The following is an 18,551-nucleotide window of genomic DNA, read 5'->3' as shown; positions in this document are numbered from 1 at the left end:
CTAGCAATGCAATGCTTCTCTACTCAGTCCTTCAGCCTCATTTAATAAAGCTGGTTCTTTGGTGATCTACTAGTATATGCAAATATTTCTCATTTACTTATTTGTCATACTTGGTTTCTCACCTTCTTTCCCAAAGCCTCCAAGGCGAATTACAGGTAATAATCATAAAACTATAGTATCACATAATAAATATACTTCATAAAAAGAAACATCAAATACAGAAAATACATCAATTAATAAAAAATGACAGCATAAGCCCCGATTAAATAATAAAAGACACCTAGGGGTCAATATTCAAGTAAAGTTTATTTGGATTTTATTTTATTTATTTAACAGTTTTTTTATACCGACCTTCATAGTAAATTACCATATCGGATCGGTTTACAATTTAACAAAAGGGAAAAAACTAGAGTAACAAATTCACGTAAACAAAAGATAACAATAAGTAGGAATAAGTCAAAGTTACAATCAACAGGGGGAGAGAACTTGGAAGCTTGCAACACGCTGGAAAGAAGATAGGCCGGTAAAAGAAATTTTACCATAGAGTGTACAAGTTAAAAACTTAAGGACGGTGCTTTAACCTGAATGTCTCAGAGTCCATGAGTCCAGAGTCCATGAGTCCAGAGTTAGATGGATAACTTATTATCCATCTAAACTTGGATAACTTATTATTTGGATAACTTATTATTTGGATAACTTATTATTATTATTTGGATAACTTATTATCCATCTAAACTTGGATAACTTATTATCCATCTAAAAATTTAACCGAATTATGTAAGGGCATTCTGGTGGCATTCCTGGGTGAAGTTAAGTTAGCTGGATAGGTTATCCAGTTATCTCAGATATTCAGAGTAGGGATGTGCATTTGTTGGTTGATTTGTTTCTTTGTGTTTGAGAGTACGTGCATATCTCGTGAATGGAGAGTAGGTCCGCAAAACTAATGGTATGTGCATATGTGGATGGCCGCCTAACTCAGTAATCCTAAAGATAGCTGGATAAACTTATCCGACTACCTTTAAGATAACCAGCTATATTTAGTGTGACTGTACCACTGAATATCCCTCCCCAGTTAGCCAGATAAGTTTATCCATCTAAATTTTCAATCCAGCCAGTAATTGAATATTACCCCTCTAATTATCAAAGGCTTGAATAAAAAGCCATGATTCCGATATTCAGCAGGATAAGTAGCAACTTATTTATATTCTGCTTTCAGATACTGTAGGTATTTCTCTATTCCCAGAGGGCTTGCAATCTAACTTTGTACCTAAGACAATGGAGGATGAAATGACTTGCCCAAGGTCACAAGAAGCAGCAGTGGGATTTGAATGCTGTTTTCCTTGATTTGCAGCCTGTTGCTCTAACCACTAGGCTGCTCCTCCACTCTGGCAAGTGGTGGCCACTGAATATCCAGCTACATGTAGAGGCCACCACTTGACCAGATAAGCCACTTATCCCATTAAGTAGATAGCTGGATATCCAGTGGGTGGGCAGTGGGTGGATCGGTGTGGCACTACTTATCCAGTTAACTTGGTCAGATAAGCTTGATATTCAGATTTATTCAGTTAAGTTAATTGGAAAAGTTGGACCCGCCATAGATATAACTTAGCCGGCTAAGTAGCACTGAATACAGGGATATCTAGCAGCATAATCATGCTGTTGAATATCCCATAGAAGTTAGCCGGATAAGTCTTATCCGGCTAACTTATCTAAATGGATTGCTTTGAATATTGAGGCCCATGCTTTTAGATGCTTCTTAAAAAACTGGAAGTGGGAGCAATAAGGATAAACTGATGGAGAGAGCAGAACAGAAGTAAAAGCAGAGACTGGGATATTGTAACGAAATGAAAGGAGAAAAGGGGAGACACAAATGAAGAAAAGGGTGGGCAACTATATGGACTCACAATGTCCCTTGCTATTGAGAATACCCGTTCACTAGGTATGCTGCTTAGTAAACAGGGAAGGAAATACTGGGCGGCCTTGGTGAGGTCTGGCCAGACTGTAGCCTTGTGTGCCCTGTATGGCAATGGGTCTGCAGCCATGACCTTGATGGGCTCTTCAAGGTATAGTGTGACTGAAATTTTGCTGGTAGAGGGTTACTAGTCTTTGCTGCTAACTTCTGAATCTATGGCCTGTGTCAGGAGAGCCCATTCTTCAGTGGGGCAGTGAATAAAGGGTAGGAAAGGAAGTGGCAGCCGCCTGAGTGCTGCTGATGCTGACAGTATTCCATGAGGAGCCCACTCATTCCTCTGCTGCATCTCCACTGCCCCTCTGCCTCTGGCACTGCCATTCCCACACACTAGCCACAAGCTTGTCTTTCCAAAATTTAAAAAAAACTGATTTTTACATGTTGCAGGAAAGTTAAACAGGAATCAATCCAGATCTCCAGTCTCCTATGTAACCTTTGTTCATGGTTTTGCTATTTCCCCTAGGGCCATAAAAGTATTTATTCTCTGGGGCTGTCTTCTCACATGTATCTCCTCTCAATTCAGATCCCAAAGGGTGGGTTCTTTCTATGGGGGAAAGGTAGTTCTTTGTGGCCCAGGTGATGTTGTGCTTCTCCTGAAGGGTGCGTATCTCCCTGGTGGTGTCTTTGTCACGGAGACAAACAGGCCAGACACCAAAGGGTGTTCAAATAAAATTTACTGATTATTTCTAAAACTTCCATAATGGTCCCAAAGCTATTCCACAAATTAAACTGTACAGTGGAAATATTTATAATGTCTCTCAGCTGATGGGCTCGTGCCCTTTTCTCAAATCTCTGAGGGAGATGTCACTTTTCTCCTCAATGTACAAACCACCCCAGTGTGTAAGGGGAGTCCTATTAAGGAAACTCCAAAGCCTGAAATGATCCTACCTGAGTCAAACGCTCTGTCTCTTGCCCACAGCCTGTGACCTGGTTCCTTTGGGGTGCAGATCCTGTAAAGAGTCTCCAGATCTTGATTCTTCTTTCTACAGTTTCTCTTAGATCTAGATGACTTCTCAGAGGGAAAAGTCTAATGTCTAATGTCCTGAAACGTGTTCCTAATCTCCTGGATCCAATTTTCTGAGTGGAAAAAACCTCCATACTAACCAAAAAGGAAAAAATCCAAAATACTCTTAGTCCGAAAATATCATGCTGGTTAATGCTTCACTGATCTTCCTTCCTCTAGGAAGTAGAAGGATAGCTCACAGGTCTTGATCTCCTGCTCTCTGGACCAGGGCTTGTCCTTCTCCAAAGGGTACAGGGTATTCCCCAATATGAGAAAAAAAAACCTATACCAAATCTGACCAAAATTTCAAAGTCTTTCTCTCTCAAAATATTGAGTCAGACTCTCTCAGAAAGGAGTGTACTGATAAAGAATCTCATGTAAACAAAAAATCTCCAGGTTGGATAAATGGGCCCAACTCAGCAGGGAAAAAAAGAAAACCACTCTTGCCTCTCCAAGAACCAACTTAAAATGACCTCACTTGTTCTTAACCTAGCAACCCCCCCCCCCCCCCCCGAAATAGATGAAGACCACCAATCACAGCCATCCTCAAAAGGAGGGACTGTTATGAGAAAGGTGCTCCAACTAAACTATTAAATTCAATGGAAGGGATCAAGGGCTATCTAGTGGCCACCCAGGGGGGTCACCATACTTACACAGGGAAGAACTGGTAAAAAGAAATTCTCAATGGAGATAGACAAAGGCAAAAATTGAGCATATGGACATTGGACAACAATTCCTTCAGTTTTTGCAATGTTAAGTGCCAACTTATTATAGAAAAGCCATAATCTAATAGACATTAAGCAGAATTCAATTAGCTTATCAGGGTTGTCCCAAATGGGTTATATACAGACGAAGAATCTAATATCATTCATATAGATTCTATATCCCTCACAGAAATCTGCTAGCAACCTACAAATTGATGTCATGTAGATGTTAAACAATAATGCTGAAACAACAGAGCACTGTAGGACTCCAGAGGGTATTGATGTCATTGAGAATGCTTCCTGCCAGCCATTACCTGGAAGGAGCAATCAGAAAGATAGGACTCAAACCAGTGCAAGACTAGACCAATGATACCACACTCCTGTAATCAATATAGGAGAACCTGGTAATCAATGGTATCAAACGCCAATGATATATCGAAAAGAACTAACACAAATATTTTGCCATCATCAAGACCTCTCCTCAGTGTATCAAGTAAGGAAACCATCAGAATTTCATGCTGAGGGCCTTTCTAAATCTGGATTGAAAAGGACTGTGTAATTGATGTTCATTCAAAAAATCAGACATTTGCTGCAGCAGTTTTGCTGGAAACTCTCTAATTTCTCCATGATATTAACTATTGGGATAATCTTGCCCAGGGTGGTTGTTGAACTCAGATTCTTCATGACATCTTTGAAGGGCTTCAGGATTTGTACCACCTGCATCATGTATAATTACCATGGTGCCCCAGGAGTAAATCTACACTGAGCTTGGCATCCATAGACTGCTCATGAAAGATTATTTGTTGCTCTATTAACCTCTGCATCATCAGATAGATGGAATTCTATCTGGTGCTTACATCCTAAATAAGCTGGTGCAGAGGTACTCCCACTGCTTCCTGCTCCTCATGGAAATGCTGCCCACCATACTCTGGTTAAAATGCCTTGCTATTTTCCTACACCTATTAATTCTATCAGGACAAAGCTGCTGTCTTCCTTGGCTGCCAGTCCTAAGGCATCCATTATTACCAGATGCAGCAAATGTGCAAAGCAACAGATTCCCTGGTATCCCCAATTGCCCATTGCCCTGATCATGTTCCTGCCACTATCTACTATACTTTCTCTTCTTGATATATTCTTCTTGATTGTATTCCCTACAGCAATCTGCTATGAACATCAAATCCACTGACCCCCTTTTCTACATTCTTCATCTCACCAGCCAGTCTGTCTTCTGCACTGTCCACTGCTCTTGAACTTCAAAGTTTTCTTCTTCTCATCCAGCCATCTCCACCATCCCAGAGCATCTCATCCTCATCATTGTTGTCACACGTTCATCTATCTTCATATTCTCCTGCTCCTCCTTTGCTCAGCTGGGGATACACATCCAAATCCTGGCCCTCCAATGCACCTCTCATCTATTCTGTGCACATCAAACTATTGCCCCTCCAATCTTATCCCTACCCCCTCCTTCCTCCCTCTTCTTTCCCTCTCGCATACTCCCTATGTAATGCCTACTCTATTTCCACAAGCTTGCCTATGTTTATGACCTCTTTATCTCTCATGTTCTCTGTCATCTCACTATGACTGAGACTTGGCTTTCCCCTGGGGACTTTGCCTCAGTTATTGCTCTTTCTCTTATGTAGGTTACCTTTTCACCCTACACCTTGCTTGGTTGGTAATGGTGGTGGTGCCAGCCTGCTTCTTCCTGGTTGATAGTCCTTTGCTCTAACCACTCCTCTCCTCCTGTAGGTTTTAAACCCTTCTTCCACTTCAATCCAATTCCTTTTCTTCCTTTGATGTTCAGTCCATCTGTCTATTCACCCCACTGTCTCTCCAGGTAGCTGTCATTTATCAACTACCTGATAAGTTCCCCTTATCCTTTTTCACCAACTTTGACTCTTGGTTCTCCTTCTTCCTTGAACCATCTTCCATTCTCCTCATTCTTTAGGACTTTAACCTCCGTACTGATGACCCCTTTGACTTATACTTCAAAGCTCCTTGTTTTAACTTCCTTACTTGATCTCCAACTATGCTCTACCTCCCTTTCTCACCAGCTGGCCCACTGCCTTGATCTAGTTCTTTCCAAAAACTTCTCTCTCTCATACTTCTTCATCTCAGTTCTTTCCCTCTCTGACCATCATCTGATAACTTTCACACTTAATCACCTTTCCCCCATAGTGTCGTTCAGTCATTAGCAACATACCAGATCATTCCACCATTGTCTCATCTCTCTTCTCCTTCACTACGTTGTCAGAGTCTGTTAATGAAGTAGTTGCTTCCTATAACACCATACTCATCTGCTTTGGACACTCGTGCTGTTCCCCTTATTTTAACAATACCAGTTGCAAGCTGGCTCCCCTGCCAGCAGGAGCCCTCACTGGGCCACGCTTGTACTTGCTTTAGCCTTGATCTTGAAGGGTACATGATGTAAAAAGTCCAGCCCTATAAAGCTTGTTCTTTTGGTACTCTTATTTCCTCCCTTAGGTTTTGATAACATCTTTATTCTGATAACTCTCAGAACTTGTTATGCTCGCCGGCTGCGGAGCCCTGCGACCAGCTCCACTCACCCACTGATGCGCTGCAGCAGCAGAAGCAGGCCCGGGCTCCCTGGCAGCGGCAGGAAGCTGCTGCCAACGTAACTCTCTCTCTTTGAGGCCCTGTTACTGTCACTCCGCATGGCTCTGAGCTGCCAGATGACACCACCTCTGCCTTCTTACGGCAGGAATGTCGCCAACACTCCGCTCCAAACTCCGATCCCCTAGGCACGCAGGCGCGCCTCTGTTCCAGATTTAAAGAGTCCACGGCAGGAAAAGCTCTGCAGGTCTCATTGATGACATCATCTTACAGGGACTATATAAGGGTAGTCCCTGCCTTCATCCGATGCCTTGGCAATAGGTCTCCTCCTTCCAGCGAAGTACATTGCCTCTGAGTTCCTGCCTCCCTGTTTCTCCTGACTGTCTTTGGCTTTGACTTTGGATCGGACCAACTACGAGCTATGCTGTCACCATGACCCTTGTCTGGAAACCAACTACAAGCTACACCACCTGCCACAACACTTGCTTGGACCTCTGCCTGGACTTTGACTATGAGTCCACCGCCATTACCTCGGACTCCTTTCCCAACTCCAGTCTTGACCTGCATGACTGCTTCTACCCCCTCTTCTGGACTCCCATGTTTGCAGAGATCTCATGTAAGTCCAGCCAGCCCCAGCACCAGAGGGCTCAACCTAAGGGGAACGTGGGCTGGTAGAGGTGAAGCTCCCGCGGGGTCTCTGCTTCTCTTCCCCTTCACCTACCGATGGTGGAGGCCTGTGAAGCTCCTCCCCACAGGCAGTGCCAACTCCCCCTCTGTCCAAGGGTCTACCAGCGTAACAAATTGCCAAGGCCATGGACCCGACAGAGGCTTCTGCCCTGCAGGACATTCCAGGCTTGGCCCAGAATATTCTGGAGCAGCAACAGAGTCTTGAAACTCTAGCGGCCTCCATGGAGCGTCTTAGCACTCGACTCCATCATCCCAATGGGCAGGATGAGCCCATCCATGCTAGCGCAGTCCAATCCTGTTCTCCTGATGCACTCGGTCATACTGCTTCCAGCTCCACACCACTATTCTGGGGACACGGAGCTCTGTCGGGGGTTCCTCAATCAGTGCAAATTGCACTCTAGTCTCCAAGATGTGCTGTTCCCATATTACACCACCAAAACAACTTGCATTCTGTCCCTGCTGGATGGCAAGGCTCTCGCTTGGGCCTCACCCTTGTGGGAGCAGTCCGACCCCACCCTTTGGGTTCTTCCCTGGTTTCTGATGCTCTTCAAAACTATCTTTGATGATCCTGGCATTCAGGCTGCCTCAGGTCTGGAACTCCTTCATATCCGCCAGGTTAACCGTTCCCTCTCCGAGTACACTATAGAGTTTTGGACCTTGTCCATGTAGCTCCAGTGGGTAGAGGACTGTTTGTGCCCCATCTTTCTCGACAGTTTATCCTCCAGGATTAAGTATGAATTAGCAGCATGGGAACTCCCCACATCCTTAGATGCCCTCATAGAACTGGCCAGGAGGATTGACCGGCGGCTACAAGAAAGGTCTTGGGAGCTCCAGCATTCCAAGAAACATTCTACTGTTATTCTCTATCCGAGGCAATCTTCTCCTCCTGCAGAAGGCCCCTCAACTTTGGGGGTCCCATTGGAGGAATCTATACAGTTAGGCTGTGATCAACTATCCCCGGAAGAATGCCTTTGGTGCTGTCAGGCCGAACTCTGCCTCTCCTGAGGCGAAGCCGGTCATCTACTAGCCCATTGCCCTATAAGGCTGGGAAACTCCCAGACCTAGGAATCAGTGGGGGACTGATCCTAGGCCTCACCTCTCCTGCTCCCCCATTAACACTTCCTGAAACCCTCTCGGTCAGCACTAGGGGCTTCCACACTTTAACATCGGTCGATTTCAGAGTCGATGGCAATTTCGTCATGAAGGCCCTAGCAGAGCATCTTCATATACCCATGGATCCTTGTCCAATTCTGCTGATTCTCTTCTCTATCAATGGAGACTCTTTCCCAGGAGGAGTTATGTGCATTATGGTTCCCGTTAAGATGTGGACTGGGGCCCTCAATGTGGAACAATTGGCCTTTTATGTTCTCGACAAATCCATACATCCCTTGGTACTGGGATTGCCCTGGCTCCAGCAACATTCACTCTAGTTCTACTGGTATCTCTGCAGCTTGCCCAGTAAGGGCCTGGGTGTCATATGTTGTGCCTGGAAAGGGCGGCTATCAAGCGCTGTCTCGCCACCTCAGTCAGTTCAGGCGGGTTGCTGTCATAGAACGAACAGTTCACGGATGTCTTTTCCAAAAAGGAGGCTGACGTTCTGCCCCTACACAGAGAGTTTGATGGCACCATCTACCTGCTTCCTGGTACTAAGCTTCCTCGGGGTAGAGTCTACTCTATGTCATTACCTGAAACCAAGGCAATGTCCGAATATATTTGAGAGAATCTGAACAAGTGATTCATCCATTGCTCCACCTTCTCGGCTGGGGTAGGCTTCTTTTTCATAGCAAAGAAAGACGGAACCATCTGACCATGCACCGATTACCGTGGTTTGAATGCCATTATATGGAAGGATTGCTATCCCCTCCCGCTAATCTCGGAATTATTGAATCGCCTGCAGGGAGCGAGGGTATTTTCCAAATTGGACCTCCGGGGGGCATATAACCTAATCAGGATCCAAGAAGGTGACAAATGGAAGACGGCTTTCCATACCAGGGATGGCCATTATGAGTACCTGGTCATGCTGTTTGGCCTCTGTAACGCCCCACCTGTCTTCCAAAACATGATGAACAAGATCTTCAGGGACCTCCTTCATGACTGTGTCGTCATTTACTTGGATGACATTTTGTTTTTTACTAAGAACATGCCCTCTCATCACAGAGACGTCTCCCGGGTACTCTAATGCCTCCATGGCCACTGACTTTACGCGAAGCTCGAGAAATGCTTATTTGAAAAGGAGAACCTCCTGTTCTTGGGGTACATAGTTTCCTAGCAGGGGTTTCGCATGGACCCTGACAAGATTAAGTGTATCCAAGACTGGCCTCAGCCTACTGGGTTAAAAGCCCTCCAGAGATTTCTCGGCTTTGCCAATTATTTATCAAGAACTATTCCAAGCTGGCAGCCCTGCTCACAGTTCTGACTCGAAAAAGGGGGCAACCCTAAATTGTGGCCTCCTGAGGCAGTAGCGGCTTTTCAGGATCTTGAGATGGCTTTCCTCCAGAAACCCTGTCTTCAGAACTCCATTCCGCAACGGCCTTTAATTGTGGTGGTAAACACCTCTTCCGACAAAGTAGGAGCCGTCCTCAGTCAATACTCATCCTCGGGGAAACTCCAACCATCCTCCTTTTTCTTAAAGAAATGTAGTCCTGCCCAGTGAAACTATGATATCAGGGACAAGGAGCTATTGGAACATAAGAACATGCCATTCTGGGTCAGACCAAGGGTCCATCAAGTCCAGCATCCTGTTTCCAACAGTGGCCAATCCAGCCTATACGTTCCTGGCAAATACCCAAAAACTAAGTCTATCCTATGCTACTGATGCTAGTAATAGCAGTGGCTATTTTCTAAGTCAACTTGATTAATAGCAGGTAATGGACTTCTCCTCCAAGAACTTATCCAAACCTTTTTTAAACCCAGCTACACTAACTACACTAACTACATTCCCTGGCAACAAATTCCAGAGTTTAATTGTGCGTTGAGTGAAAAAGAACTTTCTCTGATTAGTTTTAAATGTGCTACATGCTAATTTCATGGAGTGTCCCCTAGTCCTTCTATTATCCGAAAGAGTAAATAACCGATTCACATTTACATGATCTTAAAGACCTCTATCATATCCCCCCCTCGGCCGTCTCTTCTCCAAGCTGAATAGCCCTAACCTCTTCAGCCTTTCCTCATAAGGGAGCTGTTCCATCCCCTTTATCATTTTGGTCGCCCTTCCCTGTACCTTCTCCATTGCAACTACCTTTTTTTGAGATGCGGCGACCAGAATTGTATATAGTATTCAAGGTGCAGTCTCACCATGGAGCGATACCGTGGCATTATGACATTTTCCGTTTTATTCACCATTCCCTTCCTCATAATTCATAACATTCTGTTTGCTTTTTTGACGGTTGCAGCACACTGAACCGACGATTTCAATGTATTATCCGCTATGACGCCTAGATCTCTTTCCTGGGTGGTAGCTCCTAATATGGAACCTAACATCGTGTAACTATAGCATGGGTTATTTTTCCCTATATGTATCACCTTGCACTTATCCACATTAAATTTCATCTGTCATTAGAATGCCCAATTTTCCAGTCTTATAAGGTCCTCCTGCAATTTATCACAATCCGCTTGTGATCTAACTACTCTGAATAATTTTGCATCATCTGCAAATTTGATTACCTCACTCTTCGTATTCATTTCCAGATTATTATAAATATATTGAAAAGCACGAGCCTCAGTATAGATTGTTGAGGCAATCCACTGCCCACCCACCCCTCCACTGAGAAAATTGTCCATTTAATCCTACTCTGTTCCTGTCTTTTAACCATTGTAATCCATGAAAGGACATCACTACCTATCCCATGACTTTTCACTTTTCCCAGAAACCTCTCATGAGGAACTTTGTCAAATGCCTTCTGAAAATCCAAATACACTACATTACCGGTGCATCTTTATCTACAGGTTTATTAACCCTTTCAAGAAAGTGAAGCAGATTTGTGAGGCAAGACTTCCCTTGGTTAAAGCCATGCTGACTTTGTTCCATTAAACCATGTCTTTCTATATCTTCTGTGATTTTGATCTTTAGAACACTTTACACTATTTTTCCTGGCACTGACATCAAACTAACTGGTCTATAGTTTCCCAATCACCCCTGGAGCCCTTTTTAAATATTGAGGTTACATTAGCTACCCTCCAGGTACAATGGATGATTTTGATGATAGGTTACACATTTTTAATAATAATTCTGAAATTTCATTTTTGAGTTCCTTCAGAACCCTGGGGTGTATACTATCCAGTCCAGGTGACTTACTACTCTTCAATTTGTCAATCAGGCCTACCACATTTTCGAAGTTCACCGTGATTTAGTTCAGTTCATCTGAATCATTACCCATGAAAACCTTCTCCGGAATGGGTATCTCCCTAACATCCTCTTCAGAAACAGCGAAGCAAAGAAATAGTTTAATCTTTTTATGATGTCCTTATCTTCTCTAAGTGCCCCCGTAACCCCTTGATCATCTAATAGTCCAACTGACTCCCTTGCAGTATTTCTGCTTTGGATATATTTTTTAAAGTTTTTACTGTGAGTTTTTGTTTCTATGGCCAACTTCTTTTCAAATTCTCTCTTAGCCTGTCTTATCAATGTCTTACATTTCACTTGCCAACACTTATGCTTTATCCTATTTTCTTCTGTTGGATCCTTCTTCCAATTTTTGAATAAAGATATTTTGGCTAAAATAGCTCATTCACCTCACCTTTTAACCATGCCAGTAATCGTTTTGCCTTCCTTCAACCTTTCTTAATGTGTGAAATACATCTGGACTGTGCTTCTAAGATGGTATTTTTTTAACAATGTCCAGGCCTCTTGCACACTTTTTACCTTTGTAGCTGCTCCTTTCAGATTTTTCTATTATTCTATTTTTCTCATTTTATTGGAGAAATGGTGCCAATGGCTAGAAGGGGCTCATCACCATATTACCATCTATATAGATCACAAGAACCTTGAGCACCTCCATCAAGCCCAGCGTCTGAACCCACAGCAGGCTTGTTGGGAACTTTTCTTCACCCATTTTGATTTCAAACTCAGGTATGGACCCGCCGCTAAAGACCTCTGAGCCAACACCCTCTCTCATTCCTTCGATCCGGAGGATTCAGTTGAACCTTCTCAACATATCATAGATCCAACCTGGGTACTTCTCACAGCCACCATGACCATCCCTCCAGGGAAAATGGTCATTCCACGTAAGCTCCATAGCAAAGTGCTAAGTTGGGCCCATGACTCCCTCGTTGCAGGCCACCCTGGTGAGCCTGGACATTTGCATTGCTTCAGCAATTCTACTGGTGGCCCAATAAGCCAGGACATCATTTTGCATATGTGGCCTCTTGTCTCATCTGCATGCAGCGGAAACCTCTAGTGGAATGACCTTGGGGGCTGTTACAGCTGTTGCCGGCCCCCAAGGAACCTTGGACTCACAACTCCATAACTTCATCGTGGACTTACCCCTCTCTAATGGCAACACGGTCATCTGTGTAGAGGTTGACCGCTTCTCTAAGATGTCTCATTTCACTGTACTGCCTGGTCTTCCTTCCACTCTGCAAGTAGCGCAACTCTTTGGTCAGCACGTGTTCTGTCTCCACAGACTACCCAAGCATATTATCTCGGACCATGGCACTCAATTTACAGCAAGATTCTGGAGGGCTCTCTGAAGAAATTCAACATTCAGTTAGATTTCACCACTGCAGTACCATCCACAAGCGAATGGGCAGTGCGAATGGACCAACCAGACTCTGAAATATTTCCTTCGGGCTTATGTCTATACCCGGCAGGATGATTGGGCTGCTCTGCTTCCCTGAGTGGAATTCTCTCATAACTCCCAAACCTGCACCGCTATGGGGGCATCTCCATTCCAAATAGTGTATGGCAAGCAACCACTACCTCCTCTTACGCTTCCACTAAGTGTTCCTTTTCTGGCAGTTCAGTTGATGGCAGAGGAATTGAAAGAACTATGGAACCGCACACAACAGATGCTGTAGGAGGCTGGCCAGAAGGCTAAAAAATTCTCTGATCTCGATCAAAAACCTTCACCCCAGTTCAAACTGGAGAGAAAGTTTGGCTCAGTACCCGGTACATACGGCTCAGAATTTCATCCATGCGGCTGGCTCCACAATACATTGGTCCCTTCAAAGTGCTCCATCAATTAGGTCCAGTGATCTTTCATCTCCAGTTGCCCACTTCCATAAGGATCTATAACGCCTTCCATGTTTCTCTCCTGAAACCCCTGGTACTCTCCTGGCCCTCAAGGAAGATACCTGAACTACAGGAGATAGCTGCCAAGAACAATACTACGTACCAGATGCTTGAAGTACTAGATGTAAGAAGACGTGGCCATAAGTGGGAGTGCCTCCTTGCTTGGGAAGGATATAGCCTGGAGGAGAACACTTGGGAGCCAGCCTCCAACATTTTGGATAGAAACCTAATTAAGCACTTCCATGCCTCTCACCCCTGGAAGCCAAAACTCTCAGGAGGGAGGCTCAGAGGAGGGGGTACTCTTACATTCACTAGAAACAGATCCCTGTGACCGGCCCCACTCACCCATCATCACACCGCCATGGCAGAAGCAGGCCCGAGCTCCCTGGCAGCGGCAGGGAGCCGATGCCAATACAACTGTCTCTCTTTGAGGCCCTGAGTGGTGCCATCATTCCACGTGGCTCTGAGCCACCAGCCAACACCACCTCTGCCTTCTCGCAGCAGGAATGCTGCTAACACTCCGCTCCAGCTTCCGACCCCCTAGGCATGCACGCAAGCTTCTGTTCCAGATTTAACGGGCCTGCAGTAGGAAAAGCTCCGCGGGTCTCATCGATGACATCATCTTCCAGGGACTATATAAGGGTAGTCCCTGTCTTCATCTAATGCCTTGGCAATAGGTCTCCTCACTCATGTGAAGTGTATTGCCTCTGAGTTCCTGAGTTGGTCCTGCCTCCTCATTTCTCCTGACTGTCTTTGGCTTTGAACTTGGATCGGACTGACTATGAGCTACACTGCCTGCCACGACCCTTGCCTGGATACTGACTACAAGCTACGCCACCTGCCACAACCCTTGCCTGGACTGCTGCATGGACTTTGATTGTGAGTCCGCTGCCATCACTTTGGACTCCTTTCCCAACTCCAGTCTTGGCCTGCGTGACTGCTTCTTGCTCCTCTTCTGGACTCCCATCTTCGCAGAGGCCCCACGTAAGTCCAGCCAGACCCAGCACCCAAGGGCTCAACCTAAGGGGAATGTGGGCTGGTAGTGGTGAAGTTCCAGCTGGGTCTCTGCTCCTCATCCTCTTTGCCTACCAACGGTGGGGGCCTGTAAGGCACCTTTCCACAGGCAGTGCCAACTCCCCCTTGGTCCAAGGGTCCATCAGCTTAACAGATCTACCTTTTTATACCAGGAATTTCACTAAGAATCCTGTTCCAAATATCAGCCAGCATATCTAACATTGTCTCCTAGATATCTCACTGCCATCTTATATTTAATGGGGGGGGGGGGGGGTCGATATTTAGCTGCTGAGCAGCTAGTTAAGTTAGCCAGATATACCTAACTTAACTGGGATATTCAGTGGCATGGCAGCGCCACTGAATATACCTGGCTATCTTAAAAATTAGCTGGCTAAGTATTATAAGAACATAAGAACATAAGAAATTGCCATGCTGGGTCAGACCAAGGGTCCATCAAGCCCAGCATCCTGTTTCCAACAGAGGCCAAAACCAGGCCACAAAAACCTGGCAACTACCCAAACACTAAGAAGAACCCATGCTACTGATGCAATTAATAGCAGTGGCTATTCCCTAAGTATAATTGATTAATAGCCATTAATGGACGTCTCCTCCAAGAACTTATCCAAACCTTTTTTGAACCCAGCTACACTAACTGCACTAACCACATCCTCTGGCAACAAATTCCAGAGCTTTATTGTGCGTTGAGTGAAAAAGAATTTTCTCCGATTAGTCTTAAATGTGCTACTTGCTAACTTCATGGAATGCCCCCTAGTCCTTCTATTATTCGAAAGTGTAAATAACCGAGTCACATCTACTCGTTCAAGACCTTTCATGATCTTAAAGACCTCTATCATATCCCGCCTCAGCCGTCTCTTCTCCAAGCTGAACAGCCCTAACCTCTTCAGCCTTTCCTCATAGGGGAGCTGTTCCATCCCCTTTATCATTTTGGTTGCCCTTCTCTGTACCTTCTCCATCGCAACTATATCTTTTTTGAGATGCGGCGACTAGAATTGTACACAGTATTCAAGGTGCGGTCTCACCATGGAGCGATACAGAGGCATTATGACATTTTCCGTTCTATTAACCATTCCCTTCCTAATAATTCCTAACATTCTATTTGCTTTTTTGACTGCTGCAGCATACTGAGCCGACGATTTTAAAGTATTATCCACTATGATGCCTAGATCTTTTTCCTGGGTGGTAGCTCCTAATATGGAACCTAACATCGTGTAACTACAGCAAGGGTTATTTTTCCCTATATGCAACACCTTACACTTGTCCACATTAAATTTAATCTGCCATTTGGATGCCCAATCTTCCAGTATTATCTTTGACTCCTCTCTTTATTTCTCTACACACATTCAAAACTCTGCTATAACATGTAGTGTCTTTCTCTATATCATCACCATATTCATCTTTTCCTTTCTGAACACACTACCGAAACCTTTAGCCACACTTTCATCACCTCCTACTGAAACTATTTCAACCTACTTTTCATAGGTTTTCCACTGAATCTTCTCTTTCCACTACAATCCATTCAAAATTCAGATGTGCAACTTACTTCTACTAATGTTGCAACACCCATATAACCCCTCTTCTCAAGTCATTTATTGGTTCCTTATCCATTCTCACATATAGTTCAAGCTTTTCTTATTCACTTACAAGTGCATTCATTCTGCAGCTCCTCATTAACGCGCCTCCCTTACCACTCCCTGCACCTGTCCTTGTGAACTCTACTCATTGGGCAAGTCACTCAACTATGCCCTTCTCCTCTATTGCCAAGACCAGATCTGTGCTTTCCACCTTGCACGATATATGCCTGGAATAGACTTCCTGTGTCAAGCTCCTTATTTATTTAATTCAATCAATCAATTTATTTATTTATTTTATATATTTAGCTCATGCCTTTTCATTGTAGCTCAAGGCGAGTTACATTCAGGTACAGCAGACAAACATTGTAATGCCTTTTTTGAGATTATCTTCTCCAAATTTTCATCCCACTGCACTGAAATGGAGAAAGATGATTTGTGGATTCATACAGATTTTTTCATCATAGGAAGAGTCATATTTAACAGGGATGTGCAAAGCCTGAACCTTTTGGTTCGTGCTTCGTTATCAGCCCGTCGCAGTAAATATCGTATTTCCCATGGTTAGGGCCTTTGAAATTCGGGGGGATCTGAATTTTGGGTTAGTGCACGCTAACATTTTAATGTTAGCCCACACTAATGGGAGTTAGTGCGCATTAACCCAAAACCAAATTTTTCCCGAAATTTCAGGAAAAATTTGTTCAGGTTTCGTGGTTCCTGAACCAGAACGAATGCACATCCCTAATATTTAACCATTTTATCTTTCTCATACAGTGTTAAATCATTCGTGGGCAGAGAAACATTTCTAGATGACTTAAGAAAGTGTGCCCAGTGTTGCAATGGAAGATTGATTGTAGTCCATGGGGAAGCTGGATGTGGAAAGAGTGCTATCATGGCGAAGGCAGTCTCCTCGGCTACTAACTGGATAGCAGGGTAAGAGCTTGATGGCATTGGTTTCAGTTAATGAATCAGTCAACTTTTATGATATGCTACATGAAATACTATAATTGAAATAAGAATATCTCATGATAAAGTCATGCCAACACAAGAAGCAAAAAGTAAAATGCAAGTCTCTTCAGTTTCTTAAATGTTAATATAAAAACTCCATTAATTGTCAAGAAAGTCAGACTACATCATATATTGCAATGTCATATGTAACACTCCATACCCAATTACCTTGTGGGATTGTTGTGGGGACCAATCTTGTGGGAAATCCCCTCGGGTGGGCTCTGTTGGTCCTTGAGTGCTTAGCATCTGGTGCCTCCATCAGGGGAAGAAGGTGTTAGTGGATTGGATTTCCCAGGAAAACCCAAAACAAATATGATACTGTAAACAGGGCTGGCAGTATCTACAAGCAGTAGACTGCAGTGCCTGAGCCTTTATATAGGCCCTGCATTCAGGAGTTCCTGTAGACACCGACTGATGACATCACCACTCTCACTTGATATAAAGGAGTTCAGTGCAATGAACCATGCCCTAGCAACAGGTTCTTCTGGATACCTCTGGCTGGGTGTTGTCTTTGCACCCTGATCATGACCCTTAATCCTGTCCCTGCTGGTCTTCTTGCCTGTTTTCCAGTTCCTGCCTCCTTTCCAGCCCTTTCTTTACCTATGCTGCTCTGCTCCTACCTGCCATACTTGCCCTTGTCTTCATTCTCCTCTTCTTGCTGATTTGATCTGACCTTCGACATTGCTCTGCCTGAACTCTGCCAGCCTTGACCATAGTCTGCCTCAGTCTCTGCCTGAATTATACCAGCCCTGACCATAGCCTGCCTTAATTCAAGCAGACTGGGAGGGAACTGGGAAGAAGGCCAATCACGTCGCTACGCCAATCACGTCGCTACGTGTAATTTTAAAAATCCCCCACACACACGCAGAGGAAGCCACTTGGCTGAACATGCGCATGCGGACATTAAAATCTGGCGGTGCCGACGCATGCATGTTATAAAATTGGCGCGTCCATGTGCGCTCGTCAGAAACCGTGCACATTTTAAAATTGACCCCTAATTGCTTCATGTAATACAAATGTCCTTTACTCCCCAGGTTGCGTTCTTCTTTCACCATCGGGAGTTGCTTCGTCCCTTTCCATTTCCTCCATTCCCACGTTTCTGAGGCAGAGTCCATCTTATCTGGTCTGCTAAGATGGCAGCTACATAAACTAATTAGTTATTTACTAGCAACAGCTTACTCCTCCATGTTGTCTCTCACTAATATATGCTTCTGCTACAAAGTGGTGACTATATTATGACATAAACAGAAAATAGCAACTTTGTTTATAGAGCATACATGAACAAATAATCTAGAGCTTAGAACATTCTCAGGGACTAAAATGACTATGTCACAGTGACCAGAGACTTCTCAGAGCTGAGTCAAATCAGTATGTACTTTACTAAAGGATTTTCGGCCTGCTGAAGGTTTTTTGACCATCTCTGCATTATAATATCTTTAAAGACCCCCTTGGGATCTCCATTAAATGGCCCTAGCCTAGGACATGGGGTTTGGAAGTAAGAGAGTTCTTTTTTTTTATACAATACCTACCTGTGAGGTCTGCTGGAGTAGGGAGCTGTTTGTTCAAAGGCGCGTGGGAGTTCCTCCTGGCATTTTTTGTTGGAATTAGGAGGAGAAATATTGTATTTCCCTTTGCTCCCCTATCTCTTGTGAGCTGCCCCTCATGACTACTGTTTCCAGACAAGGAAGGAGGCAATTACCATCTCAGCAGTGTTGCCAGATGGGCGGTTTTCACACCCAATTGGACTGCTTTTCAGTAAGCTTGTGCGGGAAATATTTTT

General features: G+C 44.3%; 1 protein-coding gene across 5 annotated transcripts in view; it reads left to right on the top strand.

Annotated features, from left to right (window-relative positions):
- The window catches only part of LOC115079042 (NACHT and WD repeat domain-containing protein 2-like), a 247,792-nt gene that overhangs the window by 91,082 nt on the left and 138,159 nt on the right, over positions 1 to 18,551 (top strand). For all 5 annotated transcript variants that reach the window (XM_029582083.1, XM_029582174.1, XM_029582254.1 and 2 more), the window contains exon 13: positions 16,538 to 16,696. In XM_029582083.1, coding sequence (XP_029437943.1) covers positions 16,538 to 16,696 — 159 coding nt within the window. The remainder of the gene's footprint in view (positions 1 to 16,537; positions 16,697 to 18,551) is intronic.

This window comes from Rhinatrema bivittatum, chromosome 1 (genome assembly GCF_901001135.1).
Source record: "Rhinatrema bivittatum chromosome 1, aRhiBiv1.1, whole genome shotgun sequence".
Classification (NCBI taxonomy): Eukaryota; Metazoa; Chordata; class Amphibia; order Gymnophiona; family Rhinatrematidae; genus Rhinatrema; species Rhinatrema bivittatum.
This window is presented reverse-complemented; position numbering and strand designations above follow the sequence as displayed.